At 45.3% G+C, this 24,819-nt stretch overlaps 3 protein-coding genes across 3 annotated transcripts in view; all 3 read right to left on the bottom strand.

Moving 5' to 3' along the window:
• The window catches only part of LOC129839275 (ribonuclease inhibitor-like), a 3,226-nt gene extending 663 nt beyond the window's left edge, over positions 1-2,563 (bottom strand). Inside the window, exons 1-3 of the mRNA XM_055906585.1 lie at positions 1,846-2,563; positions 395-653; positions 1-115 (exon numbers count right to left, since the gene is read on the bottom strand). The exon at positions 1-115 is cut by the window's left edge and continues 40 nt beyond it. Coding sequence (XP_055762560.1) covers positions 1-115; positions 395-653; positions 1,846-2,527 — 1,056 coding nt within the window. The 5' untranslated portion in view covers positions 2,528-2,563. The remainder of the gene's footprint in view (positions 116-394; positions 654-1,845) is intronic.
• Positions 2,564-8,011: 5,448 nt separating this feature from the next.
• Positions 8,012-13,041, bottom strand: LOC129839638 (uncharacterized). Its single transcript, XM_055907170.1, has 4 exons — positions 12,978-13,041; positions 11,495-12,346; positions 8,185-11,086; positions 8,012-8,148 (listed from the first exon to the last, which is right to left on the bottom strand). Exons 2-3 carry the CDS (start codon positions 12,318-12,320, stop codon positions 9,363-9,365), a joined length of 2,550 nt encoding a protein of 849 aa, XP_055763145.1. The 5' UTR covers positions 12,321-12,346; positions 12,978-13,041; the 3' UTR covers positions 8,012-8,148; positions 8,185-9,362.
• Positions 13,042-18,761: 5,720 nt separating this feature from the next.
• On the bottom strand, positions 18,762-24,116 carry LOC129839644 (neoverrucotoxin subunit beta-like). The gene is made up of 4 exons (XM_055907179.1): positions 23,963-24,116; positions 22,906-23,079; positions 19,806-19,852; positions 18,762-19,704 (listed from the first exon to the last, which is right to left on the bottom strand). Exons 1-4 carry the CDS (start codon positions 24,016-24,018, stop codon positions 19,145-19,147), a joined length of 837 nt encoding a protein of 278 aa, XP_055763154.1. The 5' UTR covers positions 24,019-24,116; the 3' UTR covers positions 18,762-19,144.
• Positions 24,117-24,819: the final 703 nt, after the last annotated feature.

The raw sequence follows: 24,819 nt of genomic DNA, 5'->3' as shown, positions 1-24,819 counted from the left end.
ACGCTTCAGTCCCATGTCTCCCAGGGTGTTGCAGCTCAGATGCAGTTCCTCCAGCTGGGAGGCTGCTAGAGCAAGGGACAGACTTCCACAGGAAGTGACCTCACATCGGACAAGTCTGGCGTGAGAGAATATGGAATTAAAGGGGCTGTATGGATTGGCATTACTCAAAACACTTGTTGTGATAAATATCCCACATCAGTATCTTCAGTTTACAGTGTGGACTCATAAGCCCAGTGGAGATCCTCTCCACCCTGGTGTTTGTCAGTTTGTTGTAGCTGAGGTCCAGCTCTGTCAGATGGCTCTTCTCCGACGTCAGAGATGAGCCTAACGTATCATAGCAGTCCTCTTTGAGAACGCACCCCACAAACCGAGGGAGAAAAAGTAACCTACTCACCTTAGCGTGTGCAGTTGACTGTGCAGCGATTCCCCCAGTGCAGAAGTCAAGAGATCGAGCCCTGACTTCTCCGTGTCGACGTAGCTCAGATCCGTAAACTCCAGTCTGCAGTTGGGACTCCTCAGTCCAGAAGAGAGGAGCTTTAGGTGTGAGTCAATCATGACGTGGTGACTGATGTCCAGCTCTCTCATGTGTGAGCCAGGCAGCTGGAGAGCTGATGCAACAATAACCCAGCATCTGGTTGTGAGGGAGCAGTCCTCTGAGGAGAGGAAAAACTAGATGTTTAATTAAGTATAACTTTTGATGCTTGATGAAGCTAGCTATCTTGCCACGTAGGTTAGCTGGCTATCTGCTAACATAGTGACAGATTAGCTGGCTATCTTGCCACGTAGGTTAGCTGGCTATCTGCTAACATAGTGACAGATTAGCTGGCTATCTTGCCACGTAGGTTAGCTGGCTATCTGCTACTGTTGTGACAGGTGTATCTCCTGTAGTCAAATTGGATTTTAAGAAGTGTATGTGCAACTAATATCTGTATTATTGTGTAACTGCTTTTAATAATCCTTATAAGAAATATCACATTAATAACAGCATAATAGGTACTTCCGTGTCATTTTATACGTAACACAAGTTGTCCCCCGCAAACCTTAGTGAATCTGGCCATTATGGAATGATCTGTTGTCCTCTGTTAAGGACTTATAATCATTTCTGGCCTGGACTTGGTTTGTATGTAATCATGGAATTCTACAAATGCTTGCAAAGCAAACCGATGATAAATAACATCTGAACTTCCAACTTCCTGCAGTGTCTACTTACCGGGACCAGTCTCCTACCACCCTCTAGTGTTGTGCTGTATTTTCTCAGGTTAAATTCACCCTGAACTTCCATAGCCTTCCTGCAGTGTCTACCTACCGGGACCAGTCTCCTACCACCCTCTAGTGTTGTGCTGTATTTTCTCAGGTTAAATTCATCCTGAACTTCCATAGCCTTCCTGCAGTGTCTACCTACCGGGACCAGTCTCCTACCACCCTCTAGTGTTGTACTGTATTTTCTCAGGTTAAATTCACCCTGAACTTCCATAGCCTTCCTGCAGTGTCTACCTACTGGGACCAGTCTTCTACCACCCTCTAGTGTTGTGCTGTATATTCTCAGGTTAAATTCACCCTGAACTTCCATAGCCTTCCTGCAGTGTTTACCTACCGGGACCAGTCTCCTACCACCCTCTAGTGTTGTACTGTATTTTCTCAGGTTAAATTCACCCTGAACTTCCATAGCCTTCCTGCAGTGTCTACCTACCGGGACCAGTCTCCTACCACCCTCTAGTGTTGTACTGTATTTTCTCAGGTTAAATTCACCCTGAACTTCCATAGCCTTCCTGCAGTGTCTACCTACTGGGACCAGTCTTCTACCACCCTCTAGTGTTGTACTGTATTTTCTCAGGTTAAATTCACCCTGAACTTCCATAGCCTTCCTGCAGTGTTTACCTACCGGGACCAGTCTCCTACCACCCTCTAGTGTTGTACTGTATTTTCTCAGGTTAAATTCACCCTGAACTTCCATAGCCTTCCTGCAGTGTCTACCTACCGGGACCAGTCTCCTACCACCCTCTAGTGTTGTACTGTATTTTCTCATGTTAAATTCACCCAGCACCTCCTCTGACATCAGAAGCATGTAGGCCAGCGCTGAACACTGACCAGGGGTCAACTTCCTCTCAGTCCGACTTTGAATTTCCTCCACCGGCGAGTTATTGTTCAACTCCATCAAACAGAGAAGGAGATTGAAACACTGCTCCGAGGAGTACTGCTTCAAAAAGACTATAAAAACCTGGTTGCCATGGTTGCCAGGTGAGAGCTTATCCTTGATGTACTGGATGGTCTTCTGGATGCTCTCTGTGTCTCCCTCCGTCTGGAGCTCAAGGCTTTTCAAGAGGATCTGATTGGTCTCCAGTGAGACGCCCAGAAGAAAACAGAGGAAGAGGTCTAGGTGACCGGTCTCGCTCTTCAACACTTCGTCCACAGCACTCCTCTGCAAGTCAAACAATGTTCTCTGAGAAGCTTCAGGTTGAGGGAAGATGTGTTCCTCATCAAGAGGAACCGGTAACCTTGTATGTCTTGAAATGAACGAGGTTGACATTTTCACTTACATAAACGCAGGACACGTAGAGTGCAGCGAAGAACTCTTGAACGGGGAGATGCACACAGCTGTATGTTTTTGTTCTAAACATAGGGTCCTCCTCTCTGAAGATCTCTGTGCACATCCCTGAGAGCAAGAAGGCTTCTTTGACATCAATGCCACACCCTATCAGATCGTCTTCAGAAAACACCAGATTGCTCTTTTCCAAGTTTTGGAAGGCTACTTTTCCAAGCTTCAGAATAATCTGTACAAATCAAATCAAATGTATTGGTCACATATACGTGGTTAGCAGATGTTATTGCGGGTGTAGCGAAATGCTTGTGCTTCTAGCTCCGACAGTGCAGTAATATCTAACAAGTAATATCTAACAGGTTCACAACATATACCCAAAATACACGTAAATCTAAGTAAGGAATGGATTAAGAATATACTTATGTCAGAGCGGCATTGGACTAAGATACGGTGGTATAGTATAGAAAATAGTTTATACATATGAGATGGGTGATGCAATATTTACACACAATTAAAGTGACTAAGATACCGTAGAATAGTATAGAGTACAGTTTACACATATGAGATGAGTAATGCCAGATACGGAGACATTATTAAAGTGCTGTAGATGGCTGTTTAACAGTCTGATGGCCTTCAGATAGAACCTGTTTTTCAGTCTCTCGGTCCCAGCTTTGACGCACCTGTACTGACCTCGCCTTCTGGATGATAGTGGGGTGAACAGGCAGTGGCTCAGGTGGTTGATGTCCTTGATGATCTTTTTGGCCTTCCTGTGGCATCGGGTGCTGTAGGTGTCCAGGAGGGGGGGGGGGGTTTGCCCCAGTAATGCGTTGGGCAGACCGCCCCACCCTCTGGAGAGCCCTGTGGTTGAGGGCGGTGCAGTTGTCGTACCAGGCGGTGATACAGCCCGACAGGATGCTCTGAAATGTGCATCTGGAAAAGTTTGTGAGGGTTTTAGGTGTCAAGACAAATTTCTTCAGCCTCCTGAGGTTGAAGAGACGCTGTTGCGCCTTCTTCACCACACTGTCTCTGTGGGTGGACCATTTCCGTTTGTTTGTGATGTGTACGCAGAGGAACTTGAAGCTTTCCGTTCTCGTGTCTGTTATATGTCACTATGGGCGTTTTCACACAAAGTTAGTTTGCCATAGTTCTAATCAGAGTTTGTTTATTTGCTACATTGTATATTTTTTCATTTGGTCTGGTCGGTTTCACATTGCCAAATGCCAAACGAATGAAATTGCCTAAACCAAACCATGTGTGCTTCATGCTGGTTGACTCATCATGGGTTGTTTTGTACAGTACTTAACCTTGTACTCCCAATGTAGAGGCTGCTACGTAACATAATCATTTGAAGATTAAAATGTGTGACTTCTTTGCAAGGTCAATTCACGATGTTAGCTTAATAAATTCACCTTAAATAGGATAAAGTTTAGGCCACCGCTGTGTTTTAAATGTCGCAAAATGCAGACGAAAAGTGAACTATAATGGAGATTAAAATTCTGTGTTATTTTAGCAATGCTGTGTCTGTTCATTTCAAATAATACAGAGGTTTGATTCACTGAAATTGAGTCAATTTGGTCCTCTATTTCTTTTGCGAATGTACACATTTCTGTGTGACTCACCAGTAGCTGGATGACTTGTCTCTGTAGAGAGAGGAAATACTCAAGCTCTTAATAAAAATAAATATCTATTTATCTTCGTAAAAAAACGGAGATATAAAGTTTATGTCAGCAGCAGCATGTGAGATCATAGTGATATTAATGTTCCTGAACCCCCCCCCCCCCCCCCCCCCCCCGAGCCGTAACGGAGGACGAGGGACCGGAGTCCTGAGCTCATAGTGATATTAATGTTCCTGAACCCCCCCCCCCCCCCCCCCCCGAGCCGTAATGGAGGACGAGGGACCGGAGTCCTGAGCTCATAGTGATATTAATGTTACTGAACCCCCCCCCGAGCCGTAATGGAGGACGAGGGACCGGAGTCCTGAGCTCATAGTGATATTAATGTTACTGAACCCCCCCCCCCCCCCCGAGCCGTAATGGAGGACGAGGGACCGGAGTCCTGAGCTCATAGTGATATTAATGTTACTGAACCCCCCCTGAGCCGTAATGGAGGACGAGGGACCGGAGTCCTGAGCTCATAGTGATATTAATGTTACTGAACCCCCCCCCCCCCCTGAGCCGTAATGGAGGACGAGGGACCGGAGTCCTGAGCTCATAGTGATATTAATGTTACTGAACCCCCCCCCCTGAGCCGTAATGGAGGACGAGGGACCGGAGTCCTGAGCTCATAGTGATATTAATGTTACTGAACCCCCCCCCCGAGCCGTAATGGAGGACGAGGGACCGGAGTCCTGAGCTCATAGTGATATTAATGTTACTGAACCCCCCCCCCCCTGAGCCGTAATGGAGGACGAGGGACCGGAGTCCTGAGCTCATAGTGATATTAATGTTACTGAACCCCCCCCCTGAGCCGTAATGGAGGACGAGGGACCGGAGTCCTGAGCTCATAGTGATATTAATGTTACTGAACCCCCCCCCCCGAGCCGTAATGGAGGACGAGGGACCGGAGTCCTGAGCTCATAGTGATATTAATGTTCCTGAACCCCCCCCCCCGAGCCGTAATGGAGGACGAGGGACCGGAGTCCTGAGCTCATAGTGATATTAATGTCCCTGAACCCCCCCCCCCCGAGCCGTAATGGAGGACGAGGGACCGGAGTCCTGAGCTCATAGTGATATTAATGTTACTGAACCCCCCCCCGAGCCGTAATGGAGGACGAGGGACCGGAGTCCTGAGCTCATAGTGATATTAATGTTTACTGAACCCCCCCCCCCCCCCCCCCCCCGAGCCGTAATGGAGGACGAGGGACCGGAGTCCTGAGCTCATAGTGATATTAATGTTACTGAACCCCCCCCCCCCCCCCCCCCGAGCCGTAATGGAGGACGAGGGACCGGAGTCCTGAGCTCATAGTGATATTAATGTTACTGAACCCTCCCCCCCCCCGAGCCGTAATGGAGGACGAGGGACCGGAGTCCTGAGCTCATAGTGATATTAATGTTACTGAACCCCCCCCCCCCCCCCCCCTGAGCCGTAATGGAGGACGAGGGACCGGAGTCCTGAGCTCATAGTGATATTAATGTTACTGAACCCCCCTCCCCCTGAGCCGTAATGGAGGACGAGGGACCGGAGTCCTGAGCTCATAGTGATATTGATGTTACTGAACCCCCCCCCCCCGAGCCGTAATGGAGGACGAGGGACCGGAGTCCTGAGCTCATAGTGATATTAATGTTACTGAACCCCCCCCCCCCGAGCCGTAATGGAGGACGAGGGACCGGAGTCCTGAGATCATAGTGATATTAATGTTACTGAACCCCCCGCCCCCCCCCCCCCCCCGTGCCGTAATGGAGGACGAGGGACCGGAGTCCTGAACTCATAGTGATATTAATGTTACTGAACCCCCCCCCCCCCCTGAGCCGTAATGGAGGACAAGGGACCGGAGTCCTGAGCTCATAGTGATATTAATGTTACTGAACCCCCCCCTGAGCCGTAATGGAGGACGAGGGACCGGAGTCCTGAGCTCATAGTGATATTAATGTTACTGAACCCCTCACATTGCAGCCAACAAGAGCCGTAATGAGCCGTAATGGAGGACGAGGGACCGGAGTCCTGAGCTGGAACAAGGGACTGAGGCATTCAAAAGTCACCAAAACATCAGCCAGGAAGCATAGGAACTGAGAAGTGGTCTGTGGTCACCAACTGCAGAACCACTCCTTTATTGGGGGTGTCTTGCTAATTGCCTATAATTTCCACCTTTTGTCTATTCCATTTGCACAACAGCATGTGAAATTTATTGTCAATCAGTGTTGCTTGCTAAGTGGACAGTTTGATGTCACAGAAGTGTGATTGACTTGGAGTTACATTGTGTTGTTTAAGTGTTCCCTTTATTTTTTTGAGCAGTGTATATATTTATATCTTGTTTCCTACTAAGAGGGGTAGTAGTCCTACTCTCAACAGAGTTTTGTGTATATATATATATATTTATATCTTGTTTCCTACTAAGAGGGGTAGTAGTCCTACTCTCAACAGAGCGACATGTCTGCCTGGGCTTATCTTAGGAGGCTTGTCATTACCTTCACTCCCAGGTTAAATGCAGAGTACGTAGTATTGGTAAGGGTCGTTGGACTTTTTAATCATGTGAGATTATGGTTAGAAAAGATCTCGGTGGATATTTTGTCTTATCCACAGATTTCTAATTATGCCCTTCCCAAAACGACATACTCAAGCTTTAATAAGTGTTGCCTACTCAAGTTGAGTAAATGCCAGACATTTCCAAACATCCCAAGTAGCATTACTTCCTCGACAATGTGTCCATTCCACTGTTATTCTGACATTTCACATTCTTAAAATAAAGTGGTGATCCTAACTGACCTAAGACAGGGGATTTTTATTAGGATTAAATGTCAGGAATTGTAAAAAACTGAGTTTAAATGTATTTGGCTAAGGTGTATGTAAACTTCAGACTTCAACTGTAGCCATATTAGTCATTGCGGTTACACCCTAGCTGTTGCAAGAACGTGCCTGCAGGCTAGGCGAGAGACAAACTGGAACTAGGTAAAGAGCTGAGAAGTAAACACTGTCTAGGTTGGCCACTTTGATCTCGTGCGACAGTGGAACATGCTGATGATACTTAGAATTTAGAGAAGCTACTCTTCTAGGTATCTGCATTAAGGTAACCTCAACTCATTGGACATATACATTGATGTAGGTGATCACACCACCAGGGAGTGATCACATGTATATAATCAGCTGTGCCCTCTGCTTGGTCGCAGAACTTACTCTGAAACATACATGCTGTGTTTCCACTGTTCATTTCTGTCTGCAGTTGCATTAAAAAAGGTTTGATTGACTTAAAGAAGATTTTGTCTGACTGCTGATTTCACCAATAAGCCAATGATTGACAAGGAACCTACCCCGACACTTGACAGGATGAACCTCTTCATTTGTTGGTTTGTAGCGGAAGTATTGGATGATAAATCTTTTATTTTTCTCGCCATCGTTGCATCCATTTTTCCCAGGATTGAGACCACTGCCAGTAACTTGAAGTGGTTGTAGAGTTCCTTCTGTGTGAAAAGGTATGGCCACTTACTCCTCAGCTCGGCTTAAATTAAATATTAAATAAACTTAAACTTAAATTTCTTAAATGCTGGACTAGCGTTGATGGCACAGCGCTGTAAGTAAAATGTTGCTTGCATGAGCTGCGAGAGTTGTCCTCTGTCACCTCCTGCTGGTCCTTCTCTGGAATAACGCTGCTCCATTTCCTTACGCTTTGCCTCCAAAGTTTCTTCCGTTTCTTCTGTGGGAAAGTCAGGCTGCCATCTTACACAGCCGTATTTGTCAGTTGGCCCTCTTGCACTGACTACAGTCGATGAGCCTGAGAGTGTTTTTCTCTTTCTTAGCCGTACCAAATCAAATTTCAAATCAAATCAAATCCAATTTTATTGCTCACATACACATGGTTAGCAGATGTTAATGCGAGTGTAGCGAAATGCTTGTGCTTCTAGTTCCGACAGTGCAATAATATCTAACAGGTAATCTAACAATTCCCCATCAACTACCTAATACAAGTAATCTAACAATTCCCCAACAACTACCTAATACACACAAATCTAAAGGGGTGAAAGAGAATATGTACATATAAGTATATGGATGAGTGATGGCCGATTAGCATAGGCAAGGTGCAGTAAATGGTATAAAATACAGTACATACATGTGATATGAGTAATGTAAGATACGTAAACATTATTAATGTGGCATTATTGAAGGTGACTAGTGATCCATTTATTAAGAGGTTAATTTAATTCACAAACAAGGTATCGTTCAACTCAATCAAACAGAGAAAGAGATTGATGCACCTCTCTGGGGAGGGATATTGTCTTTGTTTTTTGTCTGAAAGTCTATCTTTGATGTACTGGATGGTCTTCTGGATGCTCTCTGTGTCTCCCTCCGTCTGGAGCTTTAGGCTTTTCAAGAGTATCTGATTGGACTCCAGTGAGATGCCCAGAAGGAAGCGGAGGAAGAGGTCTAGGTGACCGGTCTCGCTGTTCAAAGATTCATCCACCGCACTCCTATGCAAGTCATGCAATGTTTTCTGTAGCTGCTGAGAACCTCTGTGTTGTGGCCTGTAGTCTTCATCCTCGCTCCAGCTATCATCCCTGTAGCCCTCATCACTGTAGCCATCATCCCTGCAGTCATCGTCCCTGCAGTCATCATCCCAGTAGTCATCATCCCTTCAGTCATCATCCCTGCAGTCATCATCCCTGCAGTCATCATCCCTGAAGTCATCATCCCTGCAGTCATCATCCCAGTAGTCATCATCCCTTCAGTCATCATCCCTGCAGTCATCATCCCTGCAGTCATCATCCCTGAAGTCATCATCCCTGCAGTCATCATCCCTGCAGTCATCATCCCTGTAGTCATCATCCCAGCAGTCATCATCCCTGAAGTCATCATCCCTGAAGTCATCCTCCCTGCAGTCATCATCCCTTAAGTCATCCTCCCTGCAGTCATCCTCCCTTCAGTCATCCTCCCTTCAGTCATCCTCCCTGCAGTCATCATCCCTGCAGTCAGCATCCCTGAAGTCATCCTCCCTGTAGTCATCATCCCTGCAGTCATCATCCCTGCAGTCATCATCCCTGCAGTCATCCTCCCTTCAGTCATCCTCCCTTCAGTCATCCTCCCTTCAGTCATAATCCCTGAAGTCATCATCCCTGAAGTCATTATCCCTGCAGTCATTATCCCTTAAGTCATCATCCCTTAAGTCATCCTCCCTTCAGTCATCATCCCTGAAGTCAGCATCCCCGAAGTCATAACCCCCGAAGTCAGCATCCCCGAAGTCAGCATCCCTGAAGTCATTATCCCTGTAGTCATCATCCCTGCAGTCAGCATCCCTGAAGTCAGCATCCCTGAAGTCAGCATCCCTGAAGTCATTATCCCTGTAGTCATCATCCCTGCAGTCAGCATCCCTGAAGTCATCCTCCCTTAAGTCATCCTCCCTTAAGTCATCCTCCCTGAAGTCATCCTCCCTGAAGTCATCCTCCCTGCAGTCATCCTCCCTGCAGTCATCCTCCCTGCAGTCATCATCCCTGTAGTCATCATCCCCGTCTCCAAAATATGTGTCTCCAGAAACACTGTAATTTTTTCTTGGTAGCTCTTGGTAGTCTCTTAAACAAAATGGGTTGACATTTTCACTGGCATATGAGAAAGCAACATAGAGTGCTGCAAAGAACTCTTGAATGGTGAGATGCACAAAGCTGTACATCTTTGCTTGAAACATAGAGTCCTCCTCTCTGAAGATCTCTGTGCACATCCCTGAGAGTAAGAAGGCTTCATTGACATCAATGCCACACTCTCTCAAATAGTCTTCAGAAAACACCAAATTGCTCTTTGCCAGGTTTTGGAAGGCTAGTTTTCCAAGTTTCAGAATGATCTGTACGTCAGGCTCTGACAGATTACGAGGATCTGGTTCGTTTTTCCCATTATATTTCTTGTTCTTCATGTTTGTCAGAGTGAGTAGGAAGCGAATGTAAATCTCAGTCAGAGGGACTTTTCCATGGTCATTTTTGCTCAACATTTTCCCAAAAACCATGGCAGTAATCCAACAGAAGAACGGTATGTGGCACATGATGTGGAGGCTTCTTGATGTCTTTATGTGGGAGATGATTTTGCTGGCCAGGTTCTCATCATCACTGAATCTCTTCTTGAAGTATTCTTCTTTCTGTGGGTCGTTGAATCCTCGAACTTCAGTGACACGGTCAAAACAGTCAGAGGGTATCTTATCAACTGCTGCTGGTCGGGAGGTTATCCAGAGGAGAGCTTCAGGAAGCATATTCCCCTTGATGAGGTTTGTCAGCAGCATGTCCACTGATGTTTTCTCGGTTACATTAGACAACCTCTTGTTGTTATGGAAACACAGTGGAAGTTGGCTTTCATCGAGGCCATCAAAGATGAATACAACTTTACCGTCGACCACCTTCTTTGCGTCCTGCATATCTGTTAGTTCAGGGTGGAAGTCACTCAGGAGTTTCAAGAGATTGCAGTCATCTTTGATCAAATTCAAGTCCCTAAATGGAAGTGCGAAGACAAAATCTACATCCTGATTGGCTATTCCTTCTGCCCAGTCAAGGATGAACTTCTGCACTGAGACTGTTTTTCCGATGCCAGCGATGCCATTTGTCAGCACAGTTCTGATGGGTACCTCTTGTTTGGATTGGGATTTGTCATTATGTTCCTCTGTCTTCGGGTCTAAAGATCTAAAGATGTCATTGCAGTTGATTGCATCGTCTTGAAATGCTTTGGTCCGAGCCGTATCTTCAATCTGCCATACCTCATGCTCTTTATTAACCCCTTCACTCTCCCCAGCTGTGATGTAGAGCTCTGTGTAGATCTTGTCAAGCAATGTTGTGTTTCCCCGTTTTCCAAGCCCCTCAAAGATGCTCCCAAACTTCTTCTTCATGTTGGACTTGTGTTTGTCCTTGACTTTTGGCAGCTCTTCATCTAATGAGGAAAGAAAATTGATAGTGTAGTTGGATGTATAAAGTGTCTTTACTTCAGTATTTTAATCTGCAGTATTCAGTAACTTAACGAACACAATAGCTTCAGTTACTAGTTTCAAAGTCCAATTTCCTGCATGGGCGTACCTTGTGTGTTAGTCTACAATTGGTACATCAATTTTTGGACTTTAAAATGTATTATTTCCTGTATACCCATTGATTCTTGAAGAATACAACATACAAATACCTCATGAATTTAGTTCAACTGTCGTACCCTTTCAGAACACAACATATTAGCTTAATTGTATTGTATTATTTGACAGGGACACTGCATATTAACTAATAAACATTTCTGTAATAATTGGTCTTGTTTTTGTTGAGCTACAAAAATAACAATAAAGAATTGTCTTACCAGCACCATGTGAAGGGATAGTAACACTGATGTGTTGATAAACTGAACCTGCAACAATGCAGCCAACAAGCTGGGGTGCAACGACAACAGAACCACCCTGAGCCATAATGGAGGTCTGAGGAGGGGCAGGCTGAGCCGTAATGGAGGACGGTGGATGGGCAGGTTGAGCCGTAATGGAGGACGGTGGATGGGCAGGTTGAGCCATGATGGAGGACGGTGGATGGGCAGGTTGAGCCATAATGGAGGACGGTGGATGGGCAGGCTGAGCCGTAATGGAGGACGGTGGATGGGCAGGTTGAGCCATAATGGAGGACGGTGGATGGGCAGGTTGAGCCGTAATGGAGGACTGTGGATGAGCAGATTGAGCCATAATGGAGGACGGTGGATGAGCAGGTTGAGCCATAATGGAGGACGGTGGATGGGCAGGTTGAGCCATAATGGAGGACGGTGGATGAGCAGGTTGAGCCGTAATGGAGGACGGTGGATGAGCAGGTTGAGCCATAATGGAGGACGGTGGATGGGCAGGTTGAGCCGTAATGGAGGACTGTGGAGGGGTAGGCTGAGCCGTAATGGAGGACGGTGGAGGAGCAGGTTGAGCCGTAATGGAGGACTGTGGAGGGGTAGGCTGAGCCGTAATGGAGGACGGTGGAGGGGTAGGCTGAGCCGTAATGGAGGACGGTGGAGGGGTAGGCTGAGCCGTAATGGAGGACGGTGGAGGGGTAGGCTGAGCCGTAATGGAGGACTGTGGAGGGGTAGGCTGAACCGTAATGGAGGACTGTGGACCAGAGTCCTGGGCTGGAATGAGTGACTGAGGAGTCTCATCCATGATATCAGAAAGTCAGTTCCCTTCCCCTGAGAGAGCCAGAGGCAGAGAGAGAACAGACAATATTCACTGAACACCTTCCTGATATTGAGTTGCACCCCCTTTTGCCCCCAGAACACCTTCCTAATATTGAGTTGCACTCCCTTTTGCCCCCAGAACACCTTCCTAATATTGAGTTGCACTCCCTTTTGCCCTCAGAACATTCTCAATTCGGTATCAGTATTGTAGTCCTATGCCACAACCACAAAAGGCTAGAATTGTCATCATAAACATGTAGGATACACAAAGGATACATAGTTGACTTACAGAAAGATGCCGTAGTATATTGATTGTTTAACCTGGTATATATATATATATATATATATATATATATATATATCACAACCCCCGAGGTGCCTTATTGCTTAAATATACCACGGATATCAGCCAATCAGCATTCAGAGCTCGAACCACCCAGTTTATACATTTTCTTTTACAATAACGACCTGACCACGATAAGAGAGAGACACCGTGCAGCAAAGCAGACAATTATTTAAATCTCAACACATAAACAGAAAAGGTAAAAGACAAATGTACAACATGGACAACATGGGTAGGATGTATCACGTATCAATATAACGGTCATATAGAGCTTTGAATCCCTAAAAAGACGACCTTTACCGTATGTAAGTTGTCTTGTCGTCCCGTCTACAATGGCGCTCTCTCTTCCTCCTACTTTCGTTTGTCTGTTTCACGTTCAGGGTGAGGTAGGGTAGACTACTTCCTGTTCTTTGCAGTTAACCACAAAGTTTCATAAACTCCGGCAACTGTTCTATTCTAACAGGCTTGGTGATTGGATAGAAATGTACTCAAACAAATCGGACTTAGCTTGTGATACAAAACTGTTTTTGTCTGTCTGTCTGTCTGTCTGTCTGCCTGTCTGTCTGTCTGTCTGTCTGTCTGCCTGCCTGTCTGTCTGTCTGTCTGTCTGTCTGCCTGCCTGTCTGTCTGTCTGTGTCCTAGGTCACGTTTAAATGAAGGGTTTAACATTTGCCAGGTATAATCTATGGGATTTGACTCCTTCTTGACGTTAAGCAGGGAGAATATATTTTTGGGTGGTGGTGGATGTAATGGTCTGGGGCTGTTTTTCATGGTTCGGGCCCCTTAGTTCCAGTGAAGGGAAATCTTAACTCTACAGCATACAATGACAATCTAGACGATTCTGTGCTTGGCAACAGGTTGGTGAAGGCCCTTTCCTGTTTCAGCATGACAATGCCTCTGTGAACAAAGCGAGGTCCAAAGAGGAATGGTGTTTCGAGATCGGTGTGGAAGAACTTGACTGACCTGCACAGAGCCCTGACATCAACCCCATCCTCACCTATTTCTTAATCTCTTTCTTCCTCTTATCCAGAGAGAGACTCTTCGGTGACACAGACTCCTTCCTAGAGTAACCCAATGACAGCCTCTTGATTGACACGGACTCCTTCCTAGAGTAACCCAATGACAGTCTCTTGATTGACACGGACTCCTTCCTAGAGTTACCCAATGACAGCCTCTTGATTGACACGGACTCCTTCCTAGAGTTACCCAATGACAGCCTCTTGATTGACACGGACTCCTTCCTAGAGTTACCAAATGACAGCCTCTTGATTGACAGCGACTCCTTCCTCCTCCCAGCCACTGAAAACGTATTATTGGTAGTAAGGACCTCCCTCTCCAGGTTATCCACCGACAGTTTGTCCGGAGTAGGAATAATGATGCTTCTCTTCTGTTTCTTACTGGATAGTGCCCCCTTCAGTTCACTCCAGGTCAACACTGAGTCCTGTTTCTTCTTTCTCCCCCTAAATACAGTCTTCTTAGAGGAGGAGCCCCCCATAGCAGACAGTGGGGAGAGGAGCCCCCCATAGCAGACAGGGGGAGTGGAGCCCACCGTAGCAGACAGGGGGAGAGGAAGAGAGCAGAGGTTCTTGTGTACTGATCTGGAATGACATAATAGCAAACCGTTCATTAATACTAAATTCAAATGACCCAAAACAGACATAATGCGAGACTACTCATTTGCACGTAGACACAAACGAACATCTACTTCGTCCTCCTCCTCAGACGAGGAGAGAAGGATCAGATGACCAAAATGCAGCGTGGTAATTTGATATGATATTTATTTCAAAAAACAGACGAAGACGAAAAACTCTTAAACAAACTACAAAACAACAAACGATGTAGACAGACCTGGACTTTAGAACTTACATACAATGAAGAACGCACGAACAGGTACAGACTACAAAACAAACGATACAGTCCCATGTGGTACCAACATACAAACACAGGAGACAACCACCCACAACAAACAATGTGAAACAACCTACCTTAATATGGTTCTCAATCAGAGGAAACGTAAACCACCTGCCTCTAATTGAGAACCATATCAGGTAACCCATTAACCAACATAGATACACATAACATAGAATGCCCACCCCAACTCACGCCCTGACCGACTAAACCCATATAAAAACAACAGAAAACAGGTCAGGAACGTGACAGTTCTTCTGTTGTGAATATTCTTTAACAATTTGCTTGAACCAGATGCTTTCACCCAGCCGGACCGGAGACTTATTGTCCAGGGAAAAAAAATTGTTCAAAATTAACAAATAATAACACTAATTTCTTACAAAGTGGTTTTGTACGGGGTGGATTTTGCCTTCATTTCACATGGGGGTTAAAAAAAAGAAGTGGAAGTTAACAAATCTTCCAGCAATAACTATCTTTCACATGGACACTGAAAATATCCGCAAAAGATCCGGCTGTATGGAGCCAGGACAGGAGAGGTGTTTGAACAGAGATGCTTAAAGGAAGGGTGTGCAATATATAAGGCATAAGGTTAGTCTGTGGCCATTCGGAAGTTTGTTTGAGGTCAGTAGGTCACACGACCAAGGAGCTATTTAAATTAGAAAGTTTGAACAATTCATGTAAAAACGCGTGAAATGAAAATGGACAAACTAAAGGGTGTGCAATATAGAAGGGTAGTCAGTGTACATGCTGAACGTTGTTTGAGGTCAGTAGGTCACATGACCAAGGAGCTATTGAATTTATTTAAATTAATTAAATAAATAATTGAAAATCAACAAAAAAAATGTGTGTGAAATGTGTGTCTATGCCATTGGGTTAGCTACAACCAGTTTTGAACGTTTTAGGAGTAATGGTTAAAGAGCTATTGACATTTGAAAAATGTGATTTGTCACTATGTTGACGGTCCCTAACTGCTGTTGGTGGACGTTAGGAAATATCCAATCTGAAACTGTCGTTACCTCGGTTCATGTAGCTTACTGACCGCAATTGCAGATGTTCTCTTCCATCACGAGACTGCCCCGGCATGTGGAAAGCGCGATGTGCCCAAATGGCCAATTCTTTACAATAGGCTATGTGATTCTGTAGGTTAATTTTACGTCGGGAGCCGTGCCCTAGTGAGAAATCGTCTTCTCATTGTACGGCTGATGAATGTAAAACATGATTTAATTAACCCACCTGATGACTGCTTCAGTGTAGAGGTCTTGTACAAGAATTTATCCGAAAAGACCGCGCAATCCCATAATCCAATGGGCCTATGACAAACCGTTATTAGCTGTACATCATCATACCTGTATTTTGTTTGCTTGTGTAACATTTACTGTAACATTAACACATTGTTAATGGATAAAACAGGGAATTACTGTGCGCGTTTACTGTAAAAACTACAGCAATTTGTTACAGTGCACTCAGCCTAAGTTTTCTTTGTCTAATCAACGTGTTCTTTGTCTCCGACTAAATGTTCACTTCCCTCATGATCTCATTTGTAGGCAGATTTAATGTCTACTGTATGCTCTCTTGCAACACCTGCCAATGTCAACTCATAACTTGTAGTGTCGCAATATCAAAGGTCAAATGCGATAACATAGCCTTGGCACGCCCTTTTAAGATTAATAATTAATTTGGAGTTTCTAAAGGTTTAGCAACACCAGCCAATTTACAAGCCATAGACTGTTTACTCTGTTACCATCCAGGCCACACTTAAATGTATTAAACTAGATAGAAAGTATGGAGAAATGGTAATGGACATATATATTTATATAAATGATGATGGACCTATATATTTACAGAAATTATAATGGACTTATATATTTATAGAAATGATGATGGACCTATATATTTACAGAAAATATAAGGGACTTATATATTTATAGAAATGATAATGGACCTATATATTTACAGAAAATATAAGGGACTTATATATTTATAGAAATGATGCTGGACCTATATATTTACAGAAATGATGATGGACCTATATATTTATATATATGGTAATGGACCTATATATTTATAGAAATGATGATGGACCTATATATTTATAGAACTGATGATGGACCTATATATTTATAGAAATGATGATGGACCTATATATTCATAGAAATTATGATGGACCTATATATTTATAGAAATGATGATGGACCTATATATTTATAGAAATGATAATGGACCTATATATTATAGAAATAATGATGGACCTACATATTTATAGAAATGATGATGGACCTATATATTTATAGAAATAATGATGGACCTATATATTTATAGAAATGATGATGGACTAATATATTTATAGAAATGATGATGGACCTATATATTTATAGAAATGATAATGGACCTGATAATGGACGTTTTTTCTGTCCCTCAAATTGATTTTGATGAACAAATCGAGCAAACAATTGTTATTAAAAAAAAAAAATCTTAGACAAACACTTTGCCCACCCCTGCTCTACAGTATCATTCTCCCCTCCTCCCTCTCTCTTTCCTCTATCACTCTCCCTTTCTCCCCCTCCTCACTCTCTCTCTCTCGCCCTTCCTCTCCCTCCACCCCCTCTCTCTTTCCTCTATCACTCTCCTTTCTCTCCCTTTACCCCCCTCCTCACTCTCTCTCTTTCCTCTATCAGTATGCAGTATCACTCTCCCTTTCTCTCCCTCCCCTCTATCACTCTGCAGTATTTCTCTCCCCCCTCCTCCCCCTCCCTCTCTCTTTCCTCTAGCAGTCTGCAATATCTCTCTCCCCCCTCCTCCCCTTCCTCCCCCTCTTTCCTCTAGCAGTCTGCAGTCTCTCTCTCCCCTTCCTCCCCCTCTTTCCTCTAGCAGTCTGCAGTCTCTCTCTCCCCCCTCCTCCCCCTCTCTCTCTTTTCTCTAGCAGTCTGCAGTCTCTCTCTCCCCCCTCCTCCCCCTCTTTCCTCTAGCAGTCTGCAGTCTCTCTCTCCCCCCTCCTCCCCCTCTCTCTCTTTCCTCTAGCAGTCTGCAGTATCTCTCTCCCTCTTTCCTCTAGCAGTCTGCAGTCTCTCTCTCCCCCCTCCTCCCCCTCTCTCTCTTTCCTCTAGCAGTCTGCAGTCTCTCTCCCCCTCCTCCCCCTCTTTCCTCTAGCAGTCTGCAGTCTCTCTCTCCCCCCTCCTCCCCTCTCTCTCTTTCCTCTAGCAGTCTGCAGTATCTCTCCCCCCTCCTCCCCCTTTCCTCTAGCAGTCTGCAGTCTCTCTCTCCCCCCTCCTCCCCCCCTCTCTCTTTCCTCTAGCAGTCTGCAGTATCTCTCTCCCCCCTCCTCCCCCTCTTTCCTCTAGCAGTCTGCAGTCTCTCTCTCCCCCCTCTCCCCCCCTCTCGCTTTCCTCTAGCAGCCTGCAGTCTCTCTCTCCCCCCTCCCCTCTCTCTCTTTCCTCTAGCAGTCTGCAGTATCTCTCCCCCCTCCTCCCTCTTTCCTCTAGCAGTCTGCAGTCTCTCTCCCCCCCCCCCCTCCCTCTCTCTTTCCTCCAGCAGTCTGCAGTATCTCTCTCCCTCTTTCCTCTAGCAGTCTGCAGTCTCTCTCTCCCCCCTCCTCCCCCTCTCTCTTTCCTCTAGCAGTCTGCAGTCTCTCTCCCCCCCCTCCTCCCCCTCTTTCCTCTAGCAGTCTGCAGTATCACCACAGACAGAACAATGACACAGATAATTCACTGGATGTATAAATGTGAAGCATCCGTTTGACGTTTCCTCTCACTGCCGGCAAGGGGTTGGAACGAGATGGATTTTTGGCCTACATCATCGATGAAACATCTCATGCTGCAGTATCACCCCCCCTCTCCTCTTCCATTACTGGGAGGGTTCTCTGGTTTCAGCTGCTTCAACTAAACTCAAATAGCTTTTACACAAATGAATAATTATAAACATATTAATAATAATACATAATGATAACTATAACCACAACAATAATAAAATAATAAATAATATAAACATCAAACAACTTCCAAAGACCATTTCCACTCAAAGCTGAACGATGTGTGAATGGTAAATATTTATCACGTTTACTACATAAAGGTTTCTAATCAAAACATCATTGTCCTCTCTCTGAGTGAAGGTGTCATTGTGATGAGACAGATAGGTGTCATCTTCATCACTTTATATCAGACAGAGACACAACAACATGACTCTCAGTTTCCTACAAAACTTTATTGACATGAATCATTGTTTAGATCATCAATGTACCATTTTGATTTCCCATCTGGGTATCGATAAAGTTCAATTCAACCCTCCCCCCAAAACCACAGACTAAATCTAATTACAAACATAAAAAATCTGTCTGTCAGTTACTCTGGTGATGGCTGCTTTCATACCAGAATCTCCCAGTTTGTTTCATTCCAGAGTCTCGCAGTTTGTTTCATTCCAGAATCTCGCAGTTTGTTTCATTCCAGAATCTCGCAGTTTGTTTCATTCCAGAATCTCGCAGTTTGTTTCATTCCAGAATCTCGCAGTTTGTTTCATTCCAGAATCTCCCAGTTTGTTTCATTCCAGAGTCTCCCAGTTTGTTTCATTCACAGAGTTTGGATCTTAACTGAGCCAAATATCTCTATCTCATCACACATGATTTTGAACTGAGGGTAGAGGGGCTCAGTGAACGTGGTGTGGTACGTGTACAGGTGGGTCAGTGTACCAGAGGAGACGCTGTAAAAGGACAGAGTGCCGGCCGGAAAGTCCAGATACACTCCTATACACTTTGGGTCCGGTCTGGGTACTGATACAACTGAGATCCTGTTACTATGAATAAATGTGTACTGTTCATTGCAGCAGAAAAGCCCCCAAGACCTCTTCTTCTCCAGATCCCATCTGGGTGTATATGTCACCCCAATATCAACCCAGCCAGTCCATTCAACCTGCCAGTAGAAACGACCATCAGACAGGGGCTCCCTGCAGCGTACTTTGGCCCACTTATCAGACTTTTTGGGCCGATGTGAGTAATCTGAGTCATCTGAATCTGAGAAATCTAAATAAGGATATGGGTCAACCTGCGTTCTCCTCACCACCCTCGTGTTGGCCTCGGACAGAGTCAGGTCACCATCTGTTGACCTTGAGTCCAACTTCAGCTGGCAGGCATCTGTAGCAAGACAAAACGGCAGAAACACATATGTTATGTTCTATTTACAATTTGCTTAAAAAGCTACCTTTTATCTTTCTAATTGTAGTTTGATGACTCACATTTCCTCAGGCCTGGTTTGATTCTGGACTCTCCACCATGGTCCAAACTGTGGGATGAAAAAAGAGTAATGTAGGACCTATTGAACCTGATTACAGTGGAGATCACCTTCATGATTTCACTACATAAAATAAAGTCTTGAAAGCCCATTGAACAATGAGGTGTTAACAAGTCAAATCACATGTTATTGGTCACATACACATGGTTAGCAGATGTTAATGTGAGTGTAGCGAAATGCTTTTGCTTCTAATTCCGACAATGCAGTAATATCTAACAAGTAATCTAACAATTCCCCAACAACTACCTAATACACACAAATCTAAAGGGGTGAATGATAATATGTACATATAAGTGTATGGATGAGCGATGGCTGAGTGGCATAGGCTGAGTGCAATACATGGTATAAAATGTCATAATGTAAACATTATTAAAGTGGCATTATTTAAAGTGGCGTTGTATAAAGTGACAAGTGATCCATTTATTAAAGTGGCCAGTGATTGGGTCTCAATGTAGGCAGCAGCCTCTCTGAATTAGTGATTGCTGTTTAGCAGTCTGATGGCAATGAGATAGAAGCTGTTTTTCAGTCTCTCGGTCCCAGCTTTGATGCACCTGTACTGACCTCGCCTTCTGGATGATAGTGGGGTGAACAGGCAGTGGCTCGAGTGGTTGTTGTCCTTGATTATCTTTTTGGCTTCCTGTGACATCGGGTGCTGTAGGTGTCCAGGAGGGCAGGTAGTTTACCCCCGGTGATGCGTTGTGCAGACCGCACCACCCTCTGGAGAGCCTTGCGGTTGAGGGCGGTGCAGTTGCCGTACCAGGCTGTGATACACCACACCTCTCACCTCCTCCCTGTAGGCTGTCTCATCGTTGTTGGTGATCAAGCCCACTACAGTTGTGTCACCTGCAAACTTGATTGATTTGGAGGCGTGCATGGCCACGCAGTCATGGGTGAACAGGGATTACAGGAGAGGGCTGAGCACACACCCTTGTGGGGCCCCAGTGTTGAGGGTCAGCGAAGTGGAAATGTTGTTTTCTACCTCCACCACCAGGGGGTGGCCCATCAGGAAGTCCAGGACCCAGTTACACAGGGCGGGGTTGAGACCCAGGGCCTCCAGCTTGATGATGAGCTTGGAGGGTACTATGGTGTTGAATGCTGAGCTGTAGTCAATGAACAGCATTCTTATATAGGTATTATTTTTGTCCAAATGGGATAGGGCGGTATGCAAACTGAAGTGGGTCTAGGGTGGCCGTTAAGGTGGAGGTGATATGAACCTTGACGAGTCTCTCAAAGCACTTCATGATGACAGAAGTAAGTGTTACGGGGCGGTAGTCATTTAGTTCGGTTATCTTTGCCTTCTTGGGTACAGGAACAACGGTAGCCATCTTGAAGCATGTGGGAACAGCAGACTGGGATAGGGAGCGATTGAATATGTCCGTAAACACACCAGCCAGCTGGTCTGCGCATGCTCTGAGGACGCGGCTAGTGATGCCATCTGGGCCAGCAGCCTTGCGAGGGTTAACATGTTTAAATGTTTTACTCACATCAGCCACAGAGAAGGAGAGGGGGGACACAATCTTTGTTAGCGAGCCGTGACTGTGGCACTGTATTATCCTCAAAGTGGGCAAAGAAGGTGTTTAGTTTGTCTGGACGCGTGACGTTAGTGTCCGTGACGTGGCTGTTTTTGTAGTCCGTGATTTCCTGTAAACCCTGCCACATACGTCTCGTGTCTGAGCGGTTGAATTGCGACTCCACCTTGTCCCTGTACTGGCATTTCGCTTGTTTGATTGCCTTGCGGAGGGAATAACTACACTTCAGCCATATTTCCAGACCTCTTTCCATGGTTAAATGCGTTGGATTGCACTTTCAGTTTTGCGCAAATGCCACATCCATCCACGGTTTCTGGTTAGAGTAGGTTTTAATAGTCACAGTGGGTACAACATCTCTAATGCACTTCTTTATAAACACACTCAGCAAGTCAGCGAGTAGGTCAATATTGTTCTCTGAGGATGACCGGAACATATACCAGCCTGCGTGATCAAAACAATCTTGAAGCGTGGCTTCCGATTGGTCAGACCAGCGTTGAATGGTTCTCCTCACTGGTACATCCTGTTGGAGTTTCTGCCTATAAGACGGAACGAGCAAGATGGTGTCGTGGTCGGATTTGCCGAAGGGATGGCGGGGGAGGGCTTTGTATGCATCGCGGAAGTTTGAGTAGCAGTGGTCAAGAGTATTAGCCCTGCGTGTCGTGCAATCAATATGCTGATAAAATATAGGTAGCCTTGTTCTCAAATTTGCTTTGTTAAAATCCCCAGCTACAATAAATGCAGCCTCCGGATATATAGTTTCCAGTTTACATAGAGTTCAGTGAAGTTGTTTGAGGGGGAATGTACATAGCTGTGACTATAACTGACGAGAAGTCTCTTGGTAGGTAAAATGGACGGCATTTGATTGTAAGGAATTCTAGATCGGGTGAGCAGAAGGACTTGAGTTCCTGTATGATGTTATGATTGCACCATGAGTCGTTTATCATGAAGCATACACCCCAGCCCTTTCTCTTCCCAGAGAGGTGTTTATCTCTGTCGGCGCAATGCATGGAGAAGCCCAGTGGCTGAATCAATTCCGACAACATATCCCGAGAAACAGAGAATGCTACAATCTCTGATGTCTCTCTGGAAGGCAACCCTTACTCAAATTTCATCTACCTTGTTGTTAAGAGACTGGACATTGACGAGTAGTATACTCGGGAGCGGTGAGAACGTCTACGGAGCCTGACCAGGAGGCCGCTCTGTCTGCCCCTTCTACGGCGCCGTTGTTTTGAGTCGGCTACTGGGATTAGATCCATTGTCCTGGGTGGTGGTCCAAACAGAGGATCCGCTTCGGGAAAGTCGTATTCCTGGTTGTAATGTTGGTAATTGACGTTGCTCTTATATCCAATAGTTCTTCCCGGCTGTATGTAATAAGACTTAAGATTTCCTGTGTTAACAATGTAAGAAAAATAATAATAATATTGCATAGATTCCTAAGAACGCAAAGCGAGGTGACCATCTCTGTCGGCGCAATTTACAGAAGCAAAAGTCAAATCAACTACATTTTCCATTTACCTGAGTTTCTCCAGTCTACAGTGTGGATCTTTCCGTCTAGCAGAGAGCAGCTTCACTCCAGAGTCTCCTGGGTGATTGAAGCTCAGGTCCAGTTCTCTCAGGTGGGAGGGGTTTGACTCCAGAGCAGAGGCAAGAAACGTACAGCCTTTCTCTGTGACTAGACAACCAGAAAGCCTACAGAGAGAAGACACAGCATAAAACAATGAACAGCTGCTAGAGTATATATTTTTTAGGTTAAAAAGTTTAAATTCTATTTACATGCAGTTCAATCATTCCTATTCTACTGTTCCTGGGTTCTGAAGTTTACAGTATGCTTTCACAATATCAAATATGTAATCTACCTAAGTTGAGGTTTACAGTATGCTTTTTACATTTTTATTTGTAACCTTTATTTAACTAGGCAAGTCAGTTAAAAATTATTTACTATGACTGCATACCTACAGGGTCAGCCATAGTAGTACGGCGCCCCTGGAGCAAATTAGGGTTAAGTGCCTTGCTCAAGGACACAGACAGGTTTTTCACCTTGTCGGCTCAGGTATTAGAAACAGCAAGCTTTCGGTTACTGGCCCAACGCTCTAACCGCTAGGCTACCTGCCTCTCTAACCGCTAGGCTACCTGCCTCTCTAACCGCTAGGCTACCTGCCTCTCTAACCGCTAGGCTACCTGCCTCTCTAACCGCTAGGCTACCTGCCTCTCTAACCGCTAGGCTACCTGCCTCTCTAACCGCTAGGCTACCTGCCTCTCTAACCGCTAGGCTACCTGCCTCTCTAACCGCTAGGCTACCTGCCTCTCTAACCGCTAGGCTACCTGCCTCTCTAACCGCTAGGCTACCTGCCTCTCTAACCGCTAGGCTACCTGCCTCTCTAACCGCTAGGCTACCTGCCTCTCTAACCGCTAGGCTACCTGCCTCTCTAACCGCTAGGCTACCTGCCTCTCTAACCGCTAGGCTACCTGCCTCTCTAACCGCTAGGCTACCTGCCTCTCTAACCGCTAGGCTACCTGCCTCTCTAACCGCTAGGCTACCTGCCACTTTCACAATATCAAATGTATAATCTACCTAAGAGTCTGTAAGGCACAGTTGGGGTTCCTCAGTCCAGCAGAGAGAATCCTCATTCCAGAGTACCACAGGTTGTTGTCCCTCAGGTCCAGCTCTCTCAGGACTGAGTATGACCACAGTACAGGGGCCAGAGAGACTCAGGAACATCTGGAGAGATTACACTCCCTTAGCCTTGGGATGGAAAGGGAGAGAATGTAACACTATGTTGCCTTGGTGTTTCCATTGTTACGGTATAGTTTTAAAAATGCAGTAATAAAATGTTTATTCTACTATAACATACAGAAGATGAAACATAACGGGTTATTTCTCACCCCAGAGTCTGTATCTGACAGTGTGGATCCATCAGTCCAGCAGACAGCAGCTTCACTCCAGAGTCTCCCAGTCTGTTGCAGCCCAGACGCAGCTCCTCGAGCTGAGAGACTGCTATAGCAGAGGACAAACTTCCACAGGACTTCTCTGTAATCTCACAACCAGTCAGTCTGTCCAACATAAAAAAATGCATAAACAAAATGTAAAGGGGAGCTGTCTTTAATCCAGAATAAATGAACCTATCGGGCAGGTTCCCAGACACATTAAGACAAATCCTGGACTAAGAAGCTAGCTAACAATCAATGGTAAGTGTAAAGGGCATGTGTGCAATGTTTCTACATAAATTAACAAATCACCTAATGTCAAACCATATATGGAGTTGATTTTTGAAAATGGCACATAATTTCCAATCCCTTCTATTGATCCTGAACCTCCCCTTTAAACATTTTCATTACACACCTCAGTATCTTCAGTTTACAGTGTGGACTCATAAGCCCAGTGGAGATCCTCTCCACCCCGGTGTCTGTCAGTTTGTTGTAGCTGAGGTC

The sequence above is a fragment of the Salvelinus fontinalis genome, chromosome 40 (assembly GCF_029448725.1).
Source record: "Salvelinus fontinalis isolate EN_2023a chromosome 40, ASM2944872v1, whole genome shotgun sequence".
Classification (NCBI taxonomy): domain Eukaryota; kingdom Metazoa; phylum Chordata; class Actinopteri; order Salmoniformes; family Salmonidae; genus Salvelinus; species Salvelinus fontinalis.
Note: the sequence above shows the minus strand (reverse complement) of the source record. Positions and strands in the feature narration are given on the sequence as shown.